This window comes from Eschrichtius robustus, chromosome 4 (genome assembly GCF_028021215.1).
Source record: "Eschrichtius robustus isolate mEscRob2 chromosome 4, mEscRob2.pri, whole genome shotgun sequence".
NCBI lineage: Eukaryota > Metazoa > Chordata > Mammalia > Artiodactyla > Eschrichtiidae > Eschrichtius > Eschrichtius robustus.
The window spans coordinates 34,678,775-34,705,216 of NC_090827.1; the positions used below are offsets into that span (position 1 = coordinate 34,678,775).

Below are 26,442 nucleotides of genomic sequence, written 5' to 3' on the forward strand. Positions count from 1 at the left end.
CTGCGGTAGCCGCCTCGCTCAGCCAGAGGCAGCCGCGCCTGCGCAGCAGCTAGGCTGCGGGTCAGCGAGGTCGTCCCAGCGCGGCCCGGGAGGGAGGAGGCGATTGTGGGCGGAGGACGGTGAGAGGGGAGGGAGGAAAGGAGTGGGGCGGGGCGAAGGGCGGAGGGGCGGGCTTTTCCGGAGGTTCCGACGTCCTTCACTTCCTGTTTGCCGGACCTTCTGAATCCGGGTCAAGGGTGTCCACCTCCTCTTCTCCCCGGCTGTTGCGGCACCGTCCGTGACAGCGGCTCCTGACTCAACCCGGGGCGGGTTTCATCCCACGACCTGCCGGAGCCCGGACGCCCACAGCTGCCGCAGAACGCGGAGGCGCGCTTCCTCACCCACCGGCTCGCAGCCCCGGCCCCTGAGCACCCACAGCCGCCGGGGGACCCCGCTGGCCTCTCCGAGCTGATGCTGAGAGGGACCGCGGGCCCGGGGCGGCGGCGGAGTGCGGGCCTCTGGCTTCTTAGGCCCATCGCGGGCGGTGCCGGTTCTTACGCGCCCCAGGCTTGCCAACTCCCGCCCGGGCTTGGATGGGCCCGCCTGCCCGATAAATGTGGCTACTGAGGCGGCGGTGGCGGTGGTCGGTCCCGCTGCTGCTGCTGCGCTCCAAGTTCACCTCCGCCCCGGGGCTCTCCTGGCCCACCTCGGGGCCGTGGCCGCCCGCTCCTTCCCTCCTGGGCCGGGCCTTGCAGCGTGGCGACAATGGACAAGATCCTGGAGGGCCTGGTGAGTTCTTCGCACCCGCTGCCCCTCAAGCGGGTGATCGTGCGGAAGGTGGTGGAGTCGGCGGAGCATTGGCTGGACGAGGCGCAGTGCGAGGCCATGTTTGACCTGACGACGCGGCTCATCCTGGAGGGCCAGGACCATTTTCAGCGGCAGGTGGGCCACCAAGTGCTGGAGGCCTACGCGCGCTACCACCGGCCAGAGTTCGAGTCCTTCTTCAACAAGACGTTCGTGCTGGGCCTCCTCCAGCAGGGCTACCACTCGCTGGACAGGAAGGACGTAGCCATCCTGGACTACATTCACAACGGCCTGAAGCTGATCATGAGCTGCCCGTCGGTGCTGGACCTCTTCAGCCTGCTGCAGGTGGAGGTGCTGCGGATGGTGTGCGAGAGGCCGGAGCCGCAGCTTTGCGCCCGACTGAGCGACCTCCTGGCCGACTTCGTGCAGTGCATCCCCAAGGGGAAACTGTCCATCACCTTCTGCCAACAGCTGGTTCGCACGATAGGCCACTTCCAGTGCGTGTCCACCCAGGAGAAGGAGCTGCGGGAATATGTCTCGCAGGTGACAAAAGTGAGTAACTTGCTCCAGAACATCTGGAAGGCCGAGCCCTCCACCTTGCTGCCTTCCCTGCAAGAAGTTTTTGCAAGCATCTCTTCCACAGGTAAGGGTCATGACATTCCGAGCAAATATCTCTCGGAAATTTAGTGTGTGGCTGTTACGTACACATCGTGTTTGTTTCCCTGCTCTGAAAACATCTAAATGGGAGAGGAGATCTTAACACCTTCATCCAAATTCTTATTCACTGCCCTATTCAGGCTGTCACTTTGGACATTAAAAAACGGGCAGTGTTTCCAGTTTAGAGGTTGAGAACGTCGAGGTCTAAGACCTTTGGCAGCAAACAAGTTGCTTAACTACCCAGCTTCTGCTCAGGTTATGGAATGCTTTGAAGATGACAGCTACTATGTAAAAGCTTCTATTCATTAGTGACTAATGGCCGCATAATAATGTTTACCGTATCATTATTGTACTGTGAGTCTGTCATCTTGCCGTCATGAGTTTTTCCTCAGTTTCTTAATTTTTCCATTTTTTAATTCATGGACTGTGTGCCATTTATTATTAGATTATCCTAGTTAACTGTGTCGTTGTTGAATATTGACATTTTATGTCTTCAGTAGTTTGTGAGAGTAGATACAGGTGGATGAGTGAAGGGAAAGAGTATGAAGGCTTAAATAGGTGTTTTTGCGCTCCAGGTGTCAATAGCCCACGGATCGTGTCCTTAGAAATCTGGGAGGGATCAGGTGATACTTAGCAGGAAAATGCTTTCTCACCCGGGAATTTTACCTGTATGTTTGCATTCCTTGTTCGGACATGGAGCTTCCAGCTCTGTAAGTTGTGAAACAATAGATCCAAAACTGTGTTCACTCCCTCTCTGCTTGGTACAGTTGTTCTCTGGCTGTTGTTCGAAATTGGACTTGTGAAGGAGGTATCCTCCTTTTATGTTGAGAATCAGAAATAAGAGTAGAGTTTTAACAGGCTCCATGCTTTCCTGATGAATTAAGTACATTTATGAAAGAATTACCAACTCTATATTTGCATTGTCTGAGTTTTGGTTTGTTTTTTAATTGTAATTTTTCATGTATTGCCTGTGTTGCTAGAACAGTTCGATTTCCCCAGAACTTTTTCAGCTGTAGCAGTAAAGGTGCTCATCTTGGATTTGCTTAATTTTCATGTAGTTTAAGCAAAATCCCCCCAAAATTCACCTTAGTTTCTACTTCTTTAAGTGATTTTAAAAAATTTCCCTAGAACAATATGATGACTACTATAATTAATAGGGGTAAGTTACTTTGGAGGATCTAAAGTGGGAATTTAAATGATACCTTGCACTTCTTTTCTGACTACTGCTTTACAAATGAGTATTTTAGCACGACAATAACAATATTAAAGAATGCAAGAAAATAAAGTAATTTACGGACTAAATATGGCCATAGTGAAGAATAGTTTTTATGTAGCAGTAGTTCTGTCGAACTACTACTCTTAATCTCTCGTTTCTGCAGTTTCACATTCCTTGTATGTGAGCGTCTACCCATGAGATGGAGTGTAACAGCTGCTTGGTGGAGGGGTGGTAAATTGTTGCTCTCTCGAAACACTCCCCTTGAACCTTGTTGCCATGTTCCTTTTTCTTTTCCATTGAGAAATAGACGCCTCCTTTGAGCCTTCCGTGGCACTGGCAAGCCTTGTGCAGCACATTCCTCTCCAGATGATCACAGTGCTCATCAGGAGCCTTACGACGGACCCCAACGTAAAAGATGCGAGTATGACCCAAGCTCTTTGCAGGTACTTCTTCACAACACCACAGATGGTAATTGTAGATTTGGGAGGAGGAGATATTTTGCTGTATTTTGTGGGTAATGAAAAACTTAGGGAAATGTCTAAACCTGAAATTGTGGAATCAAATATATAAAGACTCTCCAAATTAATTGAAATGAATTGTTTACCTTACTATAGGCTTGACAGGCATCCAGTAACTCACAAATCTGTTTTCAATTCAGCTTTCTAAAATTCCAAAAATATAGCACACATATACACTTACTGTACAGTCAGGAGTTGGTTGGATTATCAATATATTTTGCTAATTTCTTTGCTCAGTATTGTTGCCTGCAACCTATTTCCTCCTTCTGGGATCTTTTTTTTTCTAAGTATATACTTTTACTTAGTATATACTTTTACTTTCTCTTTCAACCAGGGCCTCTGGGTAATACTTTCTTAGCCTTTGTTTGAAATGTGGTTTTTTTCTTGCTTATTCCCAAGTAGATGATTTGGCAAGATACAGAATTCTAATTTGATAGTCATTTTCTCTTAGCATTTTGAAAATAATACTGCATTGTCTTCTGGCATCTATTGTTGCTGATGTGGAGTCTGCAGTCAATTTGATTATCGTTCCTTTGTGAGTTAGGGTCTTCCTAGTTAGGGTCTTCTGGTAATGTTTATGCTTTTCTCTTTACCCTTGACGTTTTGCAGTTGTATTCTTATATTTCTAGGTGTAAACTTAATGTTATTTTTACTTCTCAGAACTCTTGTGCTTTTATTAATTCAATCATTCGTTCTTTCAGCTGTTCAAATCACATTTATTGAGCACTTACCATGAGTGCCAAGCAGTGTTTAAAAACCTCATTGAACAAATGGGTAGAAATATCTATCCTAACGGGCTTCTAGCTGGGGAGGCAGGCAGGCAATATCAGTAACATATTTGAAGAGCTGCATCCTGATCTCAGAGACGCTAAAATGTGGAAAGGTACAGTCATTGGTGTTCTAGTTTAGATTGCAGGACTTTTCTTGCCTTAGTGGTACATAAACTAAGTTTTACATCCTAAAACTGATTTTGTTTTAGATTTCATTAAGTATGGTAAGTAAAATAATTTCTTATGTTGGATAGTGATGAGTGTTTTTGGAAAAAAGTAGATAGGAAAGCAAGAAAGCATGGGGAATGGTTTGCAATTTTAAATAAGATAGATGAGGAAGGCCTCACTGAGAAGGAGACCCTGAAGTAAAGATATGAAGGAAATGAGGGTGCAGACCTTGTGGGGATCTAAGGGGAAGAGCATCAATACTGTCTTACAATTTACTAGTTTTTCCTTCAAAGGTACCCATTTATAGAGATTATTCCAGTTATTGAGTTTCTTTATTTCAATGACTGTATTTTTCTAATTGAGCTTTTCCTATCTTCCTGTTCTTGTTTCATATCTGTCTGGTTTTGTTTTATAATTTTTTTCCATTTTCCTATGTGCACATATATGTGTGTATGCATAGCACATTTAAATAAAATGTAAGGATTTATTTATTTATTTTTGGCTGTGTCAGGTCTTAGTTGTGGTGCATGGGCTTCTCTCTAGTTGTGGTGTGTGGGGTTTCTCTTCCCTAGTTGTGGCACGTGGGCTCTGTAGTTGTGGCACACAGGCTGTCTAGTTGAGGCGCATGAGCTCAGTAGTTGTGGTGTGCAGGCTTAGTTGCCCTGTGGCATGTGGGATCTTAGTTCGAGAAGAAGACAGGAACCCGCATCCCCTGCATTGTAAGGCAGATTCTTTACCACTGGACCACCTGGGAAGTCCCCTAAAATGTAAGGATTTAGAACAGTGGTTTCTGTGCACCTGTTATAAATTACAGTCATCAGGTAACCTGTAAACTTAAGTATTTATTTTGGGTTCTCAGAAAGCTACATGTGTACAATTCTCGCTCTCTAGCATTTAGTCTTTTTTTCTCTCTTTTTTTTTTCTTATAGTTTATTTATAATGTTCTGTATGGCACTCTTAGTCTTAATTTTTTAACCTCTTCGAAACAACCATCGTGTCCAATTTACGAATTTATTTTTAAGATATATTTGGAAATTAATTTTTACCTATGTTTTAATGGAAAGTTGTGATCCAGTTTCCGTTGCATTTCCAATTTATCTGACATGATCCTATTTAACTTAAAATATACCTGGAGTAATTATCCTTGTATTGCAAATGTAATTGAAAAGAATAGTAATGTTTACTTTTATCACACTCCCACCTTCTATTCCCCCATACTCTATGCTTCCCCACACATAGCACTTGTCATGCTTTACTGTCATTTTCTGTAATCCAAAGAAATGCAAATGCAGATATTGTACAAGAACCAGATAGTAACATTAAAGTATGAAATAGGCCAGGGTAACTGAAATAATAGGGAATGGTACACAAGCATTTTCTAAAAGAGAAAGCTGATCCTCAACTCCAGTTGTCTTGTTATCACAGGGAAATTTGAGTTCAGTGTTGCTAATCTGATTTTTCAAAAGGAGACTGAAATCCAGTTTTTATGTGGAGTTTTCTAATTTTTAAAACATTGGAACAAATAAAACTGAAGGCTGGATCTAGCCCTTAAGCTGCTACCTACAATAAAGTGAAAATTGGCTTTATTCTCTACAAATTAAGATTAAATCTATTTTGTGGCCTTTCATAATATTGCCAATTTTAAGATTTTTCAAATTGCATGTACGTTTTTTTGGCTATAGAGAGAAATGGTTTCATTTATTCAACAAATTTGAGCTCCATTTTAATGCAGATCAAAGATTAAAGATTAAAAAACAAAACAACAAGATCGCTGTTCTTAAGCCCACAATCTAACGGAGGAAACAAGATTTATTACAACTACAGCTAACTGTTCTTTAAATAGTAAGAAATTAAATCAGCCTATCAGAGTTAAGTGTCATTAAAATTCAAATTGTAACCAATACATGGTGGATAAGATTACTGTAGTTAACCATAAAAATAACTGATTCTATAGTGCCTTTGTCTGAGAGGATTGGAGCATATGTAAGTCCAATCAAATTGAAGCAATGCTAGAATATAATTAAAGTGTAGCCAAAGATGCTGCATTATACGCCAGCAGAGCTTAGTTCAGATACCAGTACTACTACTTATTAATTGTGTGACTGTTGAAAATTTCCTAATTTTCCTTATCAGTTTGAGGGCAGAAACCATATTTTACTATTATATTTTTAGCACTTAACACAGTGCCTATTATATAATAGATACTCAAATATTTTTGAATGAGTGGCTTCTAATTTGTGTTACTTCTGACTTGAAGTATCTTTAGGGTGGTTAGGAGATTGGGTACACATGGGATAAGATAAAGACTAGAGGCTTACGAGATGGGAAGCTAGAAATGGAGAGGATGGAGGAAAAGGCTGATTGGGTGATTAGAGATGATGAAAAGCCATGGCCAAGTCGAATTTTGTACTCTGCCCCCCTCACTCTTTACTGATACTCCCCTTAGACCTGAGCTAAAGGGAGTTCTGGCCTCGGGCCCTGTGTGCTAGGGAGCCCAACCTGGTTCTACTCTGGGACTTTGCTCCCCACGGGGAAGAGTCCATACAGCCAAAGAGATGTGCTCACATATACTCCTTCTCTAAACCACAAGTTTTTTTGTGTACGTATTTATGCTAAAAAAATATATACAATATGTACTCATATGTTTTCTTTTAAACAAACAAAAAACAGTTTTAAAAAGATTTACCAGCATTGTTTTCTTTTTTAATTCAACAATATCTCAGATCTTTCTGTGTTAGATCCCTGTGGATAGATTCATATTGATCTATCTCATCTTTTAAAACTCAACATAATATTTCATAGTATCAATACCATAGTATATTTAGCCATTTCCTTATGATGGACATTTAGATAATTTGCATTTTTTCTGTATCACAAGCAGTGATGCAGTGAATATACTCTTTGTACACAAATGCAAGTGTCTCTAGTTTCTACTTCATGTACTTAGAGTGGCCACAGACTTGTGAAAACAAGGCTAACAATAGCTGAGAGACGTGGAACAGCTGTTAGGGACTACTTTAATGACTTACAACCATCATTGTTGGCCAGAAAAACAAGAAGGGAGATAAAATGTGTGCAGGGAGCAGAGAGAACATACAGATAACTTGTAGTAAAATGAGTTTGAACTTTGGAGCCACTCTTAATGTCTGATGGAACATTTTAATCTTAAGAGCAAAAACCTTAATAAAGGTAACACTCCAGTGTTCATGTATTGATAGATAATTTATAACATATCAATATGAAAGTCAGTCCTTTTGACATGTTAGTTGCTCTTTGGGCCCCGTGTTTATGTACTTAGTATTTATATTTTACATTTTGTACAATCAGAGTATTTGTTTATTGCCACATGTGTAAATATTTGGAAGAAAGACATTCACAGTATTTCCAGTGTATTAACTCATTTAACCTTCACATCGGTCCTGTAAAATTTATCCGTAATCTACAGATAAGGAACTGAGACACAAAGAAGTTAAATAACTTACATTAGTATTTAGGGTTCCCCAGCTAATAAATGGTGAATTGAGATTTTTAAACCATATCATTCTGACTTTAAAAACCTGGTTTGTTTTACTATTTTTTTTATTATATAGTCCTCCCATTTGGATTACTGGATCAAATAATATGAACATTTGGCCCAGTTGCTTTCCAAAAGAGTCATAGCAGTCTTTTTCATTGTGGTTGGTGTTTAACATTAAGGATAGTCTCCATCATACCCCATATTACTTTATCTTTATTTCCATTAAACGGGATTGGTACTCAAAAAGAAAAACACTCATTATTACAAAATGAGGCCATTTCAGTATTTACACATGTGGTGCCCTTTTATCTATTTGAAGTTTCTTTTTGTTGTCTTTGTATGGTAAGATTTTGAAAGGGATGAAGAGACCTGTTTCACAATTCAAAATATACTCTTTTTTAACACTGCATTTCATATTTAGACTGTAATCACCAGAAAGGAGAAATTTTGGTTCGTATCTGTATGTCTCAGTTCAGATAGCCATATTTTTGTTTTTTTGATATTTATTTATTTATTTATTGGCTGCATCTGGTCTTAGTTGCGGCACATGGGCTCTTCATTGCAGTGCACGGGCTTCTCTCTAGTTGTGGTGTAGGCTCGGTAGCTGTGGCGTGTGGGCTCAGTAGTTGCAGCACTCGGGCTTAGTTGCCCCGCGGCATGTGGGATCTTAGTTCCCTAACCAGGGATTGAACCAGTGTCCCCTGCATTGAAAGACGGATTCTTAACCACTGTACCACCAGGAAAGTCCCAGATAGCCGTATTTTAACTGTTCTCCTTAGAGTAAATTTGCCTAATAAATTATTGATACCACTATATAGCATGTTTAAAACTTTGCATTTATGCAAAATGATTGTTTATCAGAAATTCTTTTTATGCAAATATGTTATATAAGAAACTGTCAGCTTACAAGATTGGAAACTCCTTGAGTTCTAGCACCCATAATAGTCATTTCTACATCTTGAATAGTACTTTTCACAAGCAAGCTCAGTTTACTTGAGTCACAAAGTGAGTGATTATAACTCCTGTTATTCTTAACTAAATAATGTTAAAGATATTTTCAATGCTGATAGTTTTGTTTTCCTTCAATTTTCAGAATGATTGACTGGCTGTCCTGGCCGTTGGCTCAGCATGTAGACACATGGGTGATTGCACTCCTGAAAGGACTGGCGGCTGTCCAGAAGTTTACTATTTTGATAGATGTTACTTTACTGAAGATAGAACTAGTAAGTGGGAGTGTATAAATCTATGGGAACATATGGACCCATATAATAAGTCTTTTCATCTTTGGGTTGTCCCCTTTAAAGTGTCTAATTTTGAATATGGTCTTGTTTTTGGTTTTCTTTTGAATGGGCTTTAGAAATTTAAAATGCTGCTTAAGATTAGGTAATTAAAATAATTTTGCTGTTTTCAGATATTTATTATGAAAACAAATTCCTCCCGTTATCTCTTGAATCCCAACTAATCAAACTTTTACCACCGTTATTCTGCCAAAGCTGTCTTTGACACCAGTGCTTTCCAGTGTTGCTTAACTCAGGAGTTATTTCTCAAGCCCTCTCTCGCTGACCTGTTAGTCATTTGACATAGCTGATCACTTCCTCTTGAAACACTTTCCTGCCTTAGTTTCCAGGACATTATACTCTCCTGATTTTTGTCCTAGTTCCCTGGCTTCTCAGTCTCCTGTAGTGGATCTTTCTAACTTTAGAGTGCCTTAGAATCGCATCTCTGGTTCACTTTCTTCTCAGTCCATACTTATAGCGACGCGTGGCTTTAAATAATGTCTCTAAGTTAATGACTGCCAGGTTTATATTTCTAGTCCATTATTCTCCCATGGACTCCATATTCACTTATCCAGCTTAGACAGTTGGATCTCAAGTTCAACTTATCCACAATCTAACCCCTGATTTTTCCCTCCCAGACCTGGTCTTCCCCATCTTAAATGACTGCTTCATCCTTCTACATGCTCAGGCCCAAAACCTTGAAGCTATTCTTGTCTCTTTTCATTCTCTCTCAGCCCATATCTGACAAATCCTGTTGACTCCATCTTTAAAATATATCCCGAATTCTACCACTTTTAACCAGCTACATCACTACCACCCTGGTCCAAAGTAATCATCACCCCTTGCTATATTGATTGCAGTAGCCTTGCAGCTCCTGCCCTTGGTCCTCTTCAGGTGTCACACAAGGTCCTACCTGATCTGGCCCACTGCTAGCTACTTCTCTCATCCGGTCTCCCACTATTATTGCCTCCGTCTCTGTGCTTTACTTACACTGCCCTCGTTGTTATATCTCTAGTCCACCAGGGTGGAGGCCTCAGGGCCTTTGCTCTGCTTATTACGCTCTTCTCCCAGTTATCTGTCAGACTTACTCTCATTCCTTTCAGTTTTTTGAAGTCAGGTATCACCTTTATCACAATGCATTTTTTAAATTCCGTATATAAAATAGCAGATCTTTTTGCCACTCAGCACTCCCTCTTCAACATACCCTGCTTTCATAGCATTTCTCTCCCATGTTACTTTTTATTGTCTCTACTCACCCTCTAGACAGTAAGCCCTGTAAGATCAGAGATTTCTTTTTTTTTTATCTACCATTGTATCTCCAGTACTTAGAATAGTGCCAAGCAGCAGTAGGTGGTCAATAAGTATTTGCTGAATGAATTGAATGAATAAAGGACCAGGGAGCTATCACCTTGTAAACATGGTTTGACAGATTTTTATTTGATCAGGGAGTTTTCAGAGTTGGTTAGGTCATTATATTCTCTTGATCTCTGTCATATTATTTCCCAACTTTCTCCCTTTCCCAGAATTTAATAACATATGTTATGACAGAACTTCTCAGGAAAGGGGATATTCACACAAATAATTTTTGGCCCTAGGAAAATAACCACTGATTGGATTAATTATTTCCCTACCAACTCTTAAAGTGGATGTCTTATCTTTTCTGCAGGTTTTTAATCGGCTTTGGTTTCCTCTTGTGAGACCCGGTGCTCTCACAGTTCTTTCTCACATGCTGCTTAGTTTTCAGCATTCTCCAGAGGCATTCCATTTGGTAAGTTATGACACAAGCTTTCTACACCGAAAAGACTTGTTTTAAAATTTCAATTTAATATTGAGTCACATTTGTATTTGTGAAAAGATTGTAGGTTGGTCCTAAATCCTTAACTATTTTCGTGTAGCTTTATGATTCCTTTTAAAATTGAGATTGTGAGATTTCCTTCCAAAGAGTATGTTTTTAGAATGTTTTGGGTCTCACCAAAATTGCTCCACTTGCAATCACAACCAGCAATTGAAAGTTAAAAGTAACTCTTGTACATGAGAGATGTCACATGTCAGTGTCACTGTTGGTTGTCTGTTGCACAGGTGAACAGTGTAGGAGAAAAATGGTTTAAAACCACTGACTGCTTTAGAATTTCAGAAGCATGAAACCATAAGTCTTTGTTTTGTTGCCCCAGAATTAGGGCTTTTCATTCTCTTTCAGCCCATATCCTACAAATTCTGTTGATTCCACCTTTAAAATATAACCAGAATCCTACCACTTTTAACTACAGCAGCTACATCACTGCTTTTGATTTGATTTGATTTTGATTATTTGATTATCAGTTATTGCAGGTAAAAAAATGACAAAATGTTATTTTGGGAACCTGTCCATTTTTCTACCTAGGGGATCACAGGAAAGCAGTGGTTTATGCGGTTACTTGCTTCCTCCAAGGTCTGATCCTCAGTTTTACAGGACTAGAAACTCATTATCAACACACCCACAATGTTAAAATCTTAGGAATACGGACCCACCACAAACGAATTCAAAGGAGACTGATAAAGTGCAGAATTTCAGTTGTTGATTGTCAGCTAGAAATGTAACTAGCCTCAGAGAATTATATACTCACATAGGCTACTTGGTGCCTCATTTCCAAAATCTTCAGGCTTAATAGAAGTAAACCTTACTAACAAGTAATTACATTATACATTATCTCTTAGGGTGAGTGATTTCTGCAGTTCATTGCCCTAATTGGTGAGCTTGATCATCACTTCATAACCTTATATCCATTACACAAACAAAACTCAAACTTGAGCTAATACAGCAGCTATACTAGCAAAATCTTCCAAGAGAAAAAAAACAACTATTTTTCCCTGTCTTCAGGCATGATCATGTATAGGCCATTTGAGAAAAGGTTTATTTTCAGAATTTCTGGGAAGGAAATCATCCATTCTAATATTTATTGCTCTCCATACATTCCTTAATCTCTCTGAAAAGTCACTTTTGCTGTACTCTAAACCTATTTCTTTGCTCAATTTTTTAAAAGATAGAAGATATCTCCTTACCTTGTATTGCTTTTTTTTTCCTGAAAAAAGTAATTGAAATGGCAAATGGTTGACTTTGAAATATTTGGCTACTGAAATAAGTAAATATTAAATCATTTATTTAAAGAACAGTTAGATCTAAAGTAGAAAATTGTGATCTGGCCTAGTAAAGTCTAAAAACAAAGACCTAATAACTCTCTACATTCTGTGTGTAGCCTGACCTGCTACTCAACTAAAATTAACTTGGGCATTTAGTAGTGGATCATGTGGTAGTTAAATCACCTATAACTCTAAATAACTCAGTGAAGGACTCAGGTTTAGGAGTTGCTAAGAATGAACAATAATCTGGAATCACCAGCATCATTATTCATTGTATTATACATTTAGAATATTTTAGAGCAAACTGAGATTGAAATTATAGTGTGTGTTATTATGGACCAAGTTGCTTTTCGTATGCTTTTTATAAGTGGGAAAAAATTTTTAAACAAAAGAGAAAATATCAAAGCTTCTAATTAAATAAGTTATACACATTTTCTCAAATAGTAACTTAAGTGTAATGAGTATCACAATAATGTCTGCAAATATTTAGATTTGCTCATTCAGGAAAAAAATCAACTTTCAGATATTTAGAAGGTAATAACCTGCTTGGATGTCTATCTATATGCTCGTGAAGAACTTAGTCTTATTTCCACATCAGTGATCATTTTGACCACATAGGATGTAGTAGTAGACAATTATGTATATTATCTGACTGCAGAGATCCAATCTACACTAGGAAGATTGTACGCTAGCTTTTAGAAGATTTGGTATTTGTAAATTAAACAATCATTTAAAAACTTCTTTCCTCTTCTCTTCCATCTCTGTCTCTCCTGTCACCTCTGAGGAAACAATATTTTGGATTTCTGACTATTTTAGCAAGGGTGTATCTGATAGATACGGCTTTATGGAGCAGAATTATAATTCAGATTTGCTTTGAAATGTAGAGATGATAGCAGTAGAGTGAACCATTAGGAACTGGTAGTTTTATGGTCAGATTAATACCTTTGTTGGAGGTAAGATTAAAGAAAGTGGTGCAAAAGCTAAAGTGTGATTTAAGACCTCAAAGCATAAGAGTAAAACCAGAGACAGCAGAATGAGAATAGCAGTGTTAATTTAAGAATATGATTTTCTTTCTACAGGAAGGAAGGGAGTTGATTGGGATATAACTATAATTGTTGTCACTGCTGTTTGATGATAAGTCCATAGAGCTATACCTTCACTTTTATCACGAGTTAGTAACCAAAAAAATGTTCTACACTGCTTTTTATTTCGTTCATTTGGCTACTTTGAGAATAGTCTGAAGAAGGGCAAAGGTGGAAACAGGGAGACCAGTTAGGAGGTTTTGCATGAATTGAGTCAAGAGGTGATTGCCAGTTGAAATAAGAAAAGTTCTAGATGGTATATATGGTGTATGCCATGACATATTATATGTTATATTATATGAAGTGATATACAGCAAGCAGTGTCTTTCACTGGACAGTGGGACAGAGACTTTTTCTTTTACTTCATACAAGTTTGTATTGTTAGATTTTTTTTTTTTTTACAATAATTCATTTACAACAAAATTAAACTTTTACAGAAAGATAATATAACAATATAGGAAGTTAGTGAAATTACCTGCAATCTCACTACACTACAATTTTTATGTTTTCCATCATGATGTTTTTTTCTCTATATATTTTAACAAGGTTGTATTTATATTTGTAATCTATATGCAGTTTTTGTATCCTTCTTTTAAAATTTAACATTACATAATAAATATTTTCCCATGTTGCTACACAGAAAAGTTCTTCAAGTAGAAAATAAGAAGATGCTTTTTACATGTGAACTGTAAATATGTAGTATCAAATTATAATTAATAATTAGTTGAGACAAGTATAGCACCGTACTAATGGAATGAGCCATTGCTGCAAAATAGAATTTATTTTATTTTGTTAATAACCTCTTAAATATGTGATTGGCTCTGTATTGACTTTTTATCCTAATTTTATAATGAAAGGACATTGTTGTGCTTATTATCAGTATTAATAGTTTTCTACATATTTATGAGCAATGAGCATTTTAGATTTCGCTTTCATTTTTAACCCCAATTCCTTAAAAATAAGAGAAATTTCTAATTCACTTTCATCTTAGAACTGTCTCTTCTTTTTGGAGGTGGGCATGGGGATTGTTAGCAAGGATAACCATGCTTACATAAGACACCGTCCCTAAAATAGAGGTAGTCCCTTATCTTAAAGAGAGGTACTGCTGTAGCCTGAGCTGTCATTTTATTTTTATTTATTTATTTTTTATGACTGTGTTGAGTCTTTGCGCGCGGGCTTTCTCTGGTTGCGGCGAGCGGGGGCTACTCTTCGTTGGGGTGAGTGGGCTTCTCATTGCGGTGGCTTCTCTTGTTGCAGAGCACGGGCTCTAGGCACACGGGCTTCAGTAGTTGTGGCTCATGGGCTCTAGAGCACATGCTCAGTAGTTGTGGCACACGGGCTTAGTTGCTCCGTAGCATGTGGGATCTTCCCGGACCAGGGCTTGAACCTGTGTCCCCTGCATTGGCAGGAGGATTCTTATCCACTGGACCACCGGGGAGGTCTGATCTGTAATTTTAGTTACATGCATAAATTATCTTGAAGGTTTTTTGAAGTAGACTTTAATGTCTACTTAATGTCTAATTACACTCCGTATAATTCTTTCAAGTGAAAAATCTAAAATTCACACTAGATGGAGCTCTTAAGCTAATTCTGGGTTTATCTTTTAAAACTTTCTCCCTACTGAACAATCTGGTGAATATAATAGCCCTAACATTTTTCAACTTAAGCCATTTTTTAGAATGGCGGCAGTGACTAAGGCTCCTATTTTGTACCTTAATTTGTTTGTACCTTAGTTTTAGATGGAGTAGAAGAATGAGGAGAGGGGTCTTATATGGAATTACAATTATATGTGATTTAAACATATTCTAGAAATGTTTAGCTTCGTAACTTTTTTAGAAAAAGGCAGTGACTAAACATACAGAAAAGCATTTGCTGATCGTGTAACATTTGCATTCCATTTGTAGCCTAGAGGATTTGTTGACAATTTGTATAAATAGAGGAATGTTTGTCTTCTTTTCTGTTCAGATTGTTCCTCATGTAGTTAATTTGGTTCACTCCTTCAAAAGTGATGGTCTGCCTTCCAGTACAACCTTCCTAGTGCAATTAACAGAACTGATACACTGTATGATGTATCATTATTCTGGATTTCCAGATCTCTACGAACCTATCCTGGAAGCAATAAAGGTATGATAATAGTTGCACCAGTATTTGCGGAGCTGCAGCCCATGATGTGATAGATGAATGTGGTGAAACAGTCCTATAAGCAGCCATTCATTTTACTATTTTATGGAAATATGCCTTTTATATGTAATAAAATATGCAGCTGGAATCAAGGTTCATTAATTTTTAGGGAGTAATCTCTTATTTACTATAACTAATCTAAATTAATAACCATATTTCTTCAGTTCTACAATGCCAACAATGATAAGGTGTACCTGTAAATTTGTAATACCTTTGGGGGAGATTTGTTTTAAAAAATGCTACATTAAGTTAATACATACATCAGAGTTGCATCCCAATATCAGAAATGTTAAAATATGTAAGATACATCTTAGAATCAAGGAAAGACAGTTTAATAAAATATTTGACTTATGTTTCTTCTGTTTTTTATTTCATTTTTGCTATGGATTGTTCATGAATGTCCATATTTCTTAGAATCTTTACTTGAATATTTGTGAACATACTGGTTTTCAACTTTGTATAGATAACTGGATCTAAAAAGCGTTGATTCTGTTTGTCTTGAAAATGGGTCACAATAAGCACACTTTCCTCTTAGTAGATTTATTGCGTGATCAGGGTAGAGCAAAAGAATTGAAGAACTTGCCTCAGCTAGGTGTATTCAGAAGTTATTAGAAATCATTTCTATTAACAGTGTTCCTTTTTGAGATCTGAAATAAAATATAAGGTCTCATTATCTTTACTTCTTAGTTATCTGAAGTGAATTCAGAGCATGCTCTTTTTACCGTAGAGTTAGCTAAATCAAACTGAGCCCAGAACACAAGACTGTTCGGCAATTAATGTGTACTACTGGTATGACAGTTTGACACTTCTGAAGTAAATGTCTTTATGTATAAAAGGGTTTTTTTGTTTGTTTTCTTTGGTTTTTTTTTTTTTTACTTATTTTTTTGAATTTTAGAACTTTATTTTTTTACACAGCAGGTTCTTATTAGTTACCCATTTCATACATATTAGTGTATACATGTCAATCCCAATCTCCCAGTTCATCCCACCACCACCACCCCCCGCCACTTTCCCCCCTTGGTGTCCATACATTTGTTCTCTACATCTGTGTCTCTATTTCTGCCCTGCAAACTGGTTTTTGTCATGGATTTGATAGTAATGCTAATCTCTTTCTGCAGTGTCGCTGTGTCCATAGATGAAAGCTATTGCTGTTGTTAAATGTCATTCTTCACTGCTGAATGTTGAAAATTCTGATAACTGAAATAGGCTCAGAAGAATCAAGGATCTCCCTCTTAAACCAAGGGAAGCACCTTCCATTAGCTGTCAGCAACAACAACAACAAAATCAAATCCAAAGATTAAAGTTCCTTCAGAAAATGTTTTCTGAGGTCTAAGTACCTTCGATGGTAATAGTCCGAAAAAGCCTGAATGATTTTACCAACTTTCCTTATTCTCCAGTGCTCTACTCATGCTTGAAACCACTTACACTTAAAATTTTATCTCATATGTCACAAAGCAGGGAAGAAACTGTATCCTGTAATAATTTTTCTATATGGTTAAACATAAGATTGAGTTTTATTTCTTAAAGTCAGAGGTCATTGTGCTTTTATTTTTCATTCCCTGATTACTTTGAGCTTTTATTTCTAAGGGTTAATACTGGGTAAATATTAGTATTCAATGAAAAGGAGATATTATTTTCACTACAAAATTTGAAAGCAAATTGTTTGTTAAGCTTATTCAATTGTGTACTAATTTAAGTCCTCATTCTATAGCCTTTGAATAGCACTGCAGTATACTCTCTGATGTCAGAGGTTTATTTTGAAAACATTTTGCTGGCAAATAGGAAATATAAATAGTTCAAATGTGACTTGAATTCCTGGTTCTTGAGTATTCCTCAGCTTGATAAACTCTACCTTAGGAGATACTCATTCATTTTAGGAGATAATTATTTTTGCCATGTAGTGTAATTCGATTTTTTGATGACTGCTCAAGTATTATCAGTGATTTCCAAACTAAGAGGGAGAAAACAAAGGTTAAATGTCAGTGGAAGAATCTTCTTTATGGTGTTAACTTAATAACAAAAAATAGTTTATATTTTTACACTACTTTTCCTCTTTATGATCTACAGGATTTTCCTAAGCCCAGTGAAGAGAAGATTAAACTGATTCTCAGTCAAAGTGCCTGGACTTCTCAATCCAATTCTTTGGCATCTTGCTTGTCTAGACTTTCTGGAAAATCTGAAACTGGGAAAACTGGTCTTATTAATCTAGGGAATACATGTTATATGAACAGTGTTATACAAGCATTGTTTATGGCCACAGAGTAAGTTTAAATTTGAGCTTTTTTGTTTGTTTGTTTTCATTTTAACTGTTGATGCATGCTGATGAAATGTAAGATGGTGGGATTATCTTCACATTATTTCTTACATATGGCAGAAATACTCATATTTTCATATAATTACCTTATTCAGAAATGAATTGCTTTTACTGCTCAGGAACTTTTAAAATGTTAACTTATATAAATTCTACTTCATGTTTATATTATATATTGCATTTAGAGTCTTTTGAATTAACTCCGAGTTGATATTTATTAATGTAACAGAGGGATTGATTGGGCTTATTTCAGAATTTAAGGGTCCTCAAGTACTAATTTGTTATTATCCTATTTTTTTTAACCTGTGTATCTTTTAAGGTGGTCATGTTTTTTCTGCTTATAGATATTTTGATGTTTTATCAGATCAATAACTCCTTTGTTGCTGTTAAGGAAATTCAAGCTCTGCTTCCCACCCCAAGTTGATAGATACTGAACAACTGTATAAACAGACATGTTTCTTTGCCATCTTACAGATTTACTTTCAAATTCATTTTCTTTTGCAGCCAAGCAAATAGGAAATCAGAGGTTGTTAGCTATGTGAATACAATCTGTAAAGGTACAAAGTAACGATAAACTTTTCCTGAAGGCAAAAGCATGGTTGAATTTTTCTCTTCTGTACCAATAGAGTATTCACGGGACTTGACCAAAGATGTTTACAAATTGAGTTCTAAGCCTTTGTAAGTTTTTATGCCTACCTAGAGGAATCATAAACTAAAAGATAAAAGAGTTTAGCTTTATTTTCTTTTCTGGCCTCAGAATATACTATCAACACTAAGGTGTTTTTCATTTGGTCTGGTGTTTTCTTTTGTCTTTTGGTTTGTTTGTATTTGGGATTTTTTTTTTGTTTTTTTAAGAAAATGTATACTCTTAGACACAAGTGATACTAGGCATAAAGCTAAAGTAATCCATGTCTCACCACCAGAGGTCATCTAATCCAGCCGTCTCATTTTACAGATGATAGAGAAAGCAGAGACCCAAAGCAGTTATAACTGGCAACTACAATTCAAAGAGCACATCTTATTGTACAGTGGCCAATACTATCTCAGAATAAGCAGACAGGATATTTTATTTCTTTGGTAATGTGTAAATTCTTTGTGGTTTAAAAAAAATAAATCTAGAAGTACATAAAATAAAAATCAGACATTCCCATCCCCAAAGGTAATTTGTTAACAGTTTTGCTTGTATTGTTCCAAACCTATTTTTTGTACAGAGATAAGATTTATCTAGTACAAGAACAAATGAATTGTTTTTTTAAAAATATGTTTATAAAGGATCCTATTTATATATTCTTTTCCAGCCACTTGTTTTTTTTCTTTTAATGATTTGTGTTGGAAAGAGTCCCACGTTAGTGCAAATGACAGAACTGTGTCATTCTGAGTAAATAGGTGTACCATGATTGATTTAATCATATTCCTACTGATGAATATTAGATTGTTTTGCTTATAATTAATATCGTTCTGCCCATATGCAGTTATAGAGGATATTCTTTGAATAGGGTGTGCCAAATTGCTCCCAGAAAGGCTATAGTATTTGAATTTGCATACTAATACATGATTGTACCTATGACCCCATGCCTTTAGCAATACTTGATATAATTAGTCTTTAAAAATTTTTCCAATCTGGAGGAAAATGTGTATTGCTGACCATTACAGAGTTTTTCCCTCTCTAGTTTTCTTTGTTCATTTGTGTTTCTTTTTTGAATAACCTATTCTTTCCATTGTGCACCTTTCTGTTGGGTGCTTTTCTTTTTCATACTGATTTATATATACTGTGGATGATAATCCTTTGTTGCATGCTTTCTTCCAGTCAGTATGATTCAAATTTGTGGAGTGTTTTGTTTGCAATTTTTTTTTATTTTATGTAGTCAAATCTGCTATTTATCATTTATAGTGTCTGAATTTTAGGAAGCCTTCCCCTCTAAACTCCTTCCCCACCTTTTTTTTTTCTTTTAAATACTTCAGTAGTTTTGTATTTTACATTTAGCCCATTACTTCTCTGTGGCATTTGTGATGATGTGAAGTCTTAATCTAATTCCATTTTTTTCCCAAATGGATACCCATTTGTTCCTATACTGTTTTTTGTATAGCTTCTTCTTTTCCCATCTGGCACTAGTACCACGCTCTTTAAATCACTCTAACTTCATAGTAGTTTTGATGACGGCATATTTTTTTATTTCATGCAGATTTGAAAGAATTTAAAGGTTGTTTACTTAAGTTATTAGTTAATAGCTTAATCAATTTCTATTTGCTAATCCAGAAGATAGGAATAATGTGTGACTGCACGTGGCCATTGCCAGGCCACGTAGTAAGAGTTCAATTACCGTCATTCTCTTCCTTCTTCACTACATTGTAGGCAGTGACTTTGCCAGGTAAAGGGCCTTCAGGTAAGTGAAATTTTACTTGAGGATAATAAGTTCTTGAACTAACTTCCCTTTAGCTTTTAAAAGAATGCATCGTGTGTATACATGTATACAAAAATTATATTTTATTATCTTTCAGTTTCAGGAGACAAGTATTATCTTTAAATCTAAATGGGTGCAATTCATTAATGAAAAAATTACAGCATCTTTTTGCCTTTTTGGCTCATACACAGGTGAGTGTGTGTGTAGTGTGTATATGTTAATTGCATTGAAAATCTTCTTTAAACTTCACATTATACCAAACTTGGTGAACCTTTTTAACTGATGAAATAATATATATCCTCCCAACACAACAAATCCACATAGAAATCTAAAAAGATACTGCCTAAAATCAGGATATGCTCTAAGTTTTTATTTCTCCCTTCTGCTTTACATTCTTGTAGATGAATATTTTACTGACTCATTATACTGATTATTATAGATAAAATCTGATTTTCTATCCAAAAATAAAGCTCCTTCATGAAGAAATCGTTAAAAATGAATCTTTAATGTTAAGTTTATAGATACTAATCGGTAGATCTTCAGAGTAATGAACAATTAAAAATGAACAATTAAAATAATTTTGTGGCATCTTGGCTTCTTTTTTCTCCCATTTCTAATATATGTACCCTTTAATTATGACTAAACTTCTAAGCTGTAGAACTTAATGGATAAACTGTTTACCTATTAAGTTCTAGAGCTTAACATTTTGTGATGATCATTTATGTCCACAGATTATTCCGAGGAAATGAGTTTATGCTGATGGCAAGAACATCACATAGTAAACAGACATTTATTGAGAGACACAATGTGCAGTCTGATAAACATTCAAAAAGGAATCCTTATGCTCGAGGAACTTATACTTTAAGTTTTGAATGATACATACGAATAATATATATCATTTATAAATAATACATATTATTTTCTGGTTATACTCTGATTGTCTTAGTTTCACAGAGGTCTAAAGGAGCAGGTACTTACAGCCAGAAGAGAGGATAGATTCAGAATCGGTGGAATTGAGTTGATAGGAATGGTTTGTTTCCTGTCTACAAGCGGAGAAATATCTCAAGTATAACTTCTTAAATGGAAAGAATCAAGACAAGATTGACGTATGAGATGATTAGTGATGGCCTATGAGATACTCAAAGGATCATTTATACTATTTTCTATCTGGGGGAAATATGTTCACAAATTAAATTTAACATCTCAGGACCAAGGGAGATGAAATCTCCTCCCTGCAACTCCCAAACATTGTTTTCTAGTAAATGGATTTATGCACTTGCTTTATCACTAGTCTGTATTTACTGTATACTGTATAGAGTCGGCCCTTGAACATCACAGGTCTGAACTGCAGGGGCCCACTTACACATGGATTTTTTTCAGTAAATATGTACTATAGTACTACATAATCCATGGTGGTTTGAGTCAGCATATGCGGAACCACAGATACGTGAACAGATACACAGTATGTCTTTACAGTATAACTTTTCAGTATTCTGTAAAGTTTTTGACTAAGCAGAAGGTCAGCACCCCAACCCCTATGTTGTTCATTGGTCAGCTGTATAGTATATATGTATGTGTGTATCTCTGCATATACATGTAGATATAAATACATTATATATACTATATTAACTTATTAAGTCAGAGCTATTGGGAAAAAATTTTAGGAGGCTTCCAAACTCCCAACAAAAGACGAAAGGAATTAAAAAGAGAACCTAATTAAAGTTCTGTCATAGTTGAGACCGTATCTGATAGCAGCCTGACAAGGACTGTTTTAGGTAGATTTTCCCTATATGATTTAAAAGGCTTTTCTTCTTATAATTAATAAAACTAACATTTATTGAGCATTTAAATTTGTCTAGCTCCTGTGCTAAGTGGTTTACATATATTATCTCTTGATCCTCAAAATCAATCTATGAGGTAATAAGGTAGCATACCCATTTTACAGGTGAAGAAATGGGACTTACATTACTTGCTTTCATGGTCATGCAAACAAACAGCAAGATTGGAATGTAAACCAAATGATTCTGGAACCCATGTTCAACCAGTCCACCAAATTCCTTTCCTTCAAAATGCCATAAACACTCCTATTTTGATAAAAAATTTCCTTAACTGAAAACTCTGTCATATACCACAAATAAATTATAAATTTTCAAGTTATAATCACAACTCTTCAGATGGCTTTTTCAGTTCTTTTTTTTTTGTCATGGCAAAATCTAGGATTTCAACCTAGCTTGCTCTAAAGTCCACTAGCAACCACTTCACTAAACTGCCTCTGTACTAAAAAAAAAAAGCAAGTCAGCAACCAGTGAAAAGTCCCTAACCAGTGTGTTCATATTCTGTACATTTATGACATGTGTACCCAGTCAAGGAAATTTTCACCTAAAATAAGTACGCATGGCTCTGTAGAGTATGCCCCTTATTACTTTAGCCAGGATATATATTCACTAACATTTTTTTCAGATTTGATTTTTTTTTTTAATTGTGGACTCAAGCACATAGAGGGATAATGCCAGGAGCATTATATTAATTTAAAGAGACTTGGGTTCTGATATAATCCCCTCTGCCATTAATTTAGCTATATGACCTTGGGCAAGTCACATAGTTTCTCTAGATCTTAATTCTCTTCTGCAGAATAAGAAGTTATGACTGAAAGTTACCTAAATTTATTTCTAACTAATTTTATGTGCCCCCATGTTTGGCACTTTGTGGTAAAGGTTAAGCCAATGTAATTTTAGTAATCTTTATTAAGCATTATATATTAAGATTTCAGTTATTTGTTTCATGGTGTGAGAATCACTCCCTTGTGTTTTCTCTATCAAAAGAGAGAAGCATATGCACCTCGGATATTCTTTGAGGCTTCCAGACCTCCATGGTTTACCCCCAGATCACAACAAGACTGTTCTGAATACCTCAGGTTTCTACTAGACAGGTAAAAAGTATTTCTAAAGCTATGATTTGAATTATGTTCTTTCATAACAGATTATTTCTACAAAACATTGTTTTTACCTTTAAAGACATATTTCAACTGTTAATCCCTAAAATACCTTGCATTTATTGTATTTTTTAATGTGTTCTTTTGTTTTCAATTTGGTTTCTTTTTTTAATTTTCTTACTTTAGACCAGCTGTTCTCAAAGTGTGGCACAAGGACCCCTAGGGGTTCCCAAAACACTTTCAGGGCTCTTCCCGTTTCGAACTGCATATCTGTGTATATGTAGTGGAGGCCAGATTTTCTTCATATACTTCATCCAGAACAACATATCACGATTGAATGCAGGGCAGATATGAGGATCCAGCCTGTCTTCTATTAAGCCAGATACTTGAAGTATTGGCAAAATGTAAAACAGAGCCATTCTTCTAAGTTTTTTGGGGTTTAGAAAATATAACTATTTTTTATTTAAAATATGTTATTTATATTAACATGTAATGAGTTTATTATTGCTTTTAAATGTATTATTACTTTTATTCTCAATTTTTGAATACAGCAAATATTAATAGGTATAACCACATAAATGAAAGCTCTTGGGTTCCTCAATTTTTTTAAAGAGTATAAAGGTATCCTGAGACAAAAAAATTTAATAACTGCTCTTTAAACCATAATTCAGTGGGTTTGGTAAATTTTATTGTCTTCTTATCACTTAGTTAATAAAACCTAGTATCTTCCTGTATTTCCCTGTCTTTGCCTCCCTTCTGTTATGTGAATGACTAGTAAAGTTAGTTGAACTCAACCTTCCTTCCATTCAGCAAGGATATGTTGAGTGGTTTCCTTGTGCCAGGCTTTCTGTGAGGTGTCAGTCAAACAAAGATATATAAGACAGTTAGTGGACATATATAATTAACTATAATAAATGCTATAAAATAGCAGTATGAAGGAAGTGTAATGAGAATATAGGGCAGGAACAGTTCCTAACTTCTCTTCTGATCTACCTGCTCAAACTGTTCAATATTCCTCTTGATTAAAGGAGGAGAAACTTGATTTTTTTTTAGTTAAGCATTATATTTGATAAGAATAATTTGGCTATTTATATAGGCAACCAATATTTTAAAGTAGAAATGACATTTAAATTTAAGCAAAGTAGCTATATAATGATATACTCTTCTACAGGCTCCATGAAGAAGAAAAGATCTTGAAAGTTCAGTCTTCACACAAGCTTTCTGAAAGTCTGGGGTGCAGTGAAACTTCTTTACAAGAAGTAGCCAATAAGGCAGCTGTACTAACAGAGACCCCTTGCACAAGTGATGGTGAGAAGACATTAATCGAAAAAATGTTTGGAGGAAAACTACGAACTCACATATGTTGTTTGAACTGCAGGAGTACCTCACAAAAAGTGGAAGCCTTTACAGATCTTTCACTTGCCTTTTGTCCTTCCTCTTCTATGGAAAACTTGTCTTTTCAAGATCTGGCATCATCACCCAGTACACAAGATGGTGGTCTAATGCAGGCCAGTGTACTTGGTCTTTCAAAAGAACCAGGAGTCTGTAATCCATCAACAGCTGCCTTTGCCTGTTACTCAGCTGTGAATGAAAGAATGGCTGACAGTCCTGATGAGTTTCGCTGTACTGAAGGCACTTCTGTCCCTAATGACTCTAGCAAGATGCTTGTTAATAAAGATGTACCTCAGAAACCAGGAGGTGAAACCACATCTTCAGTAACTGACTTACTAAATTATTTTTTAGCTCCAGAGATTCTTACTGGTGACAACCAATATTATTGTGAAAACTGTGCCTCTCTGCAGAATGCCGAGAAAACTATGCAAATCACAGAGGAACCTGAATATCTTATTCTTACCCTCCTAAGATTTTCATACGATCAGAAGTATCATGTGAGAAGAAAAATCCTAGACAATGTGTCACTGCCACTGGTTTTGGAGTTGCCAGTTAAAAGAACTCCTTCTTTCTCTTCGTTGTCAGAAAGTTGGTCTCTAGATGTTGACTTCACTGATATTAGTGAGAATCTAGCTAAAAAATTAAAGCCTTCTGGGACTGAAGAAGCTTGCTCCCCAAAACTGGTGCCCTATCTATTGAGTTCTGTTGTCGTTCACTCTGGTGTGTCCTCTGAAAGCGGGCATTACTATTCTTATGCCAGAAACATCACAGGTACAGAGTCCTCGTACCAGATGTGCCACCAGCCTGAAACGCTGGCATTAGCCTCCTCCCAGAGTCATTTACTAGGGAGAGATAGTCCCAGTGCAGTTACTGAACAGGATTTGGAAAATAAGGAAATGTCAAAAGAATGGTTTTTATTTAATGACAGCAGAGTGACGTTTACTTCATTTCAGTCAGTCCAGAAAATTACGAGTAGGTTTCCCAAGGACACAGCTTATGTGCTGTTGTATAAAAAACAGAACAGCACTAATGGTTTAAGTGGGAATAATTCAACCACTGGACTCTGGGTAAATGGAGACCCACCTCTACAGAAAGAACTAATGGATGCTATAACAAAAGACAATAAACTGTATTTACAGGTAAGTTGGAAATATAAGCTTCATCATTTGTGGAAAATATTTAAACAACTGACAGGTGGTTAAATGAGTGCCTTAATTTTGAAATCCAACTTCTGCATTTTCAAGGAATTTACAAAGTGGTGATTTCGAAATTTGAATCTGGGTTTATATGAAATGGGTTCAACCTATATAACTAAATTTTCTTTCTAATGTTACAAATTAGTTATGAAAAGTCACAAGTAGATGCAGTATAGAAGCCCTTGTTTGTTTTTAATTACAAAAGATGTGATCATTGTAAAATCATGCCATACAGAAATATAGGAAGTTTAATAAAATGGAAGTATTTTCCTCTTCCCTTCAGTCCCACCTGCCAGGGGAAACAACTGCTAAATTTGTATTTATTCCTTCTAGACCTTTGTATAAATATTTTAAGGACTAGTTATTGACAGTCAGGTGGATAAAATAAAGGACACTAAAAGGTAGAATATGTAAAGAAAGGATATTTGTCTTCTTTAAGGACCTGATCAGTAGAATCATGGCAATAATAGAACAATTAGTAAATAAAAACTATGGAATAAAGGTTTCATATGAGCTGAATTTACTTACACTTTTCGCACAGAGTTAGCGCTTTTTCTTACTTTAAAGTTAATAAAGACCTTGCTGAAAGCATTTTTCTTTGAAACCTGCCAACTTGCTATCAACATAAAGGACCAGCAGTAAATTGTAGTTAAAATTGTAGGTGTATTAACTGGGTAGTCCGAATGATTGTATGAGTTTAAATAAGTTTCTAAAAATTTTGTGTTTCAGACTCCTAAAGGATACAGAATAAGAGAAAAAATAGTACTGATTTTTACAGGGAAGTTTACTCAAAAGTTTTCAAATTTACTGTATTAAACAATACTCAAATAACGATACATGATACATTTTTAAAGGAGTATGGCAATGTTCCAGAGTCACACAAAAACAATACATTTTACAGAAAAAAAATTAGAAACTCAGAA

At 36.4% G+C, this 26,442-nt stretch overlaps 1 protein-coding gene across 2 annotated transcripts in view; it reads left to right on the top strand.

Moving 5' to 3' along the window:
* The first annotated feature begins 234 nt into the window (after positions 1-234).
* USP38 (ubiquitin specific peptidase 38) overlaps positions 235-26,442 on the top strand; it is a 31,977-nt gene continuing 5,769 nt past the window's right edge. Inside the window, exons 1-9 of one of the 2 annotated variants that reach the window (XM_068542551.1) lie at positions 235-1,426; positions 2,958-3,099; positions 8,723-8,852; positions 10,573-10,674; positions 15,071-15,229; positions 17,354-17,547; positions 20,097-20,190; positions 22,822-22,928; positions 24,103-25,462. In XM_068542551.1, coding sequence (XP_068398652.1) covers positions 745-1,426; positions 2,958-3,099; positions 8,723-8,852; positions 10,573-10,674; positions 15,071-15,229; positions 17,354-17,547; positions 20,097-20,190; positions 22,822-22,928; positions 24,103-25,462 — 2,970 coding nt within the window. In that variant the 5' untranslated portion in view covers positions 235-744. The remainder of the gene's footprint in view (positions 1,427-2,957; positions 3,100-8,722; positions 8,853-10,572; positions 10,675-15,070; positions 15,230-17,353; positions 17,548-20,096; positions 20,191-22,821; positions 22,929-24,102; positions 25,463-26,442) is intronic. The other variant, XM_068542552.1, reaches the window with a different exon arrangement.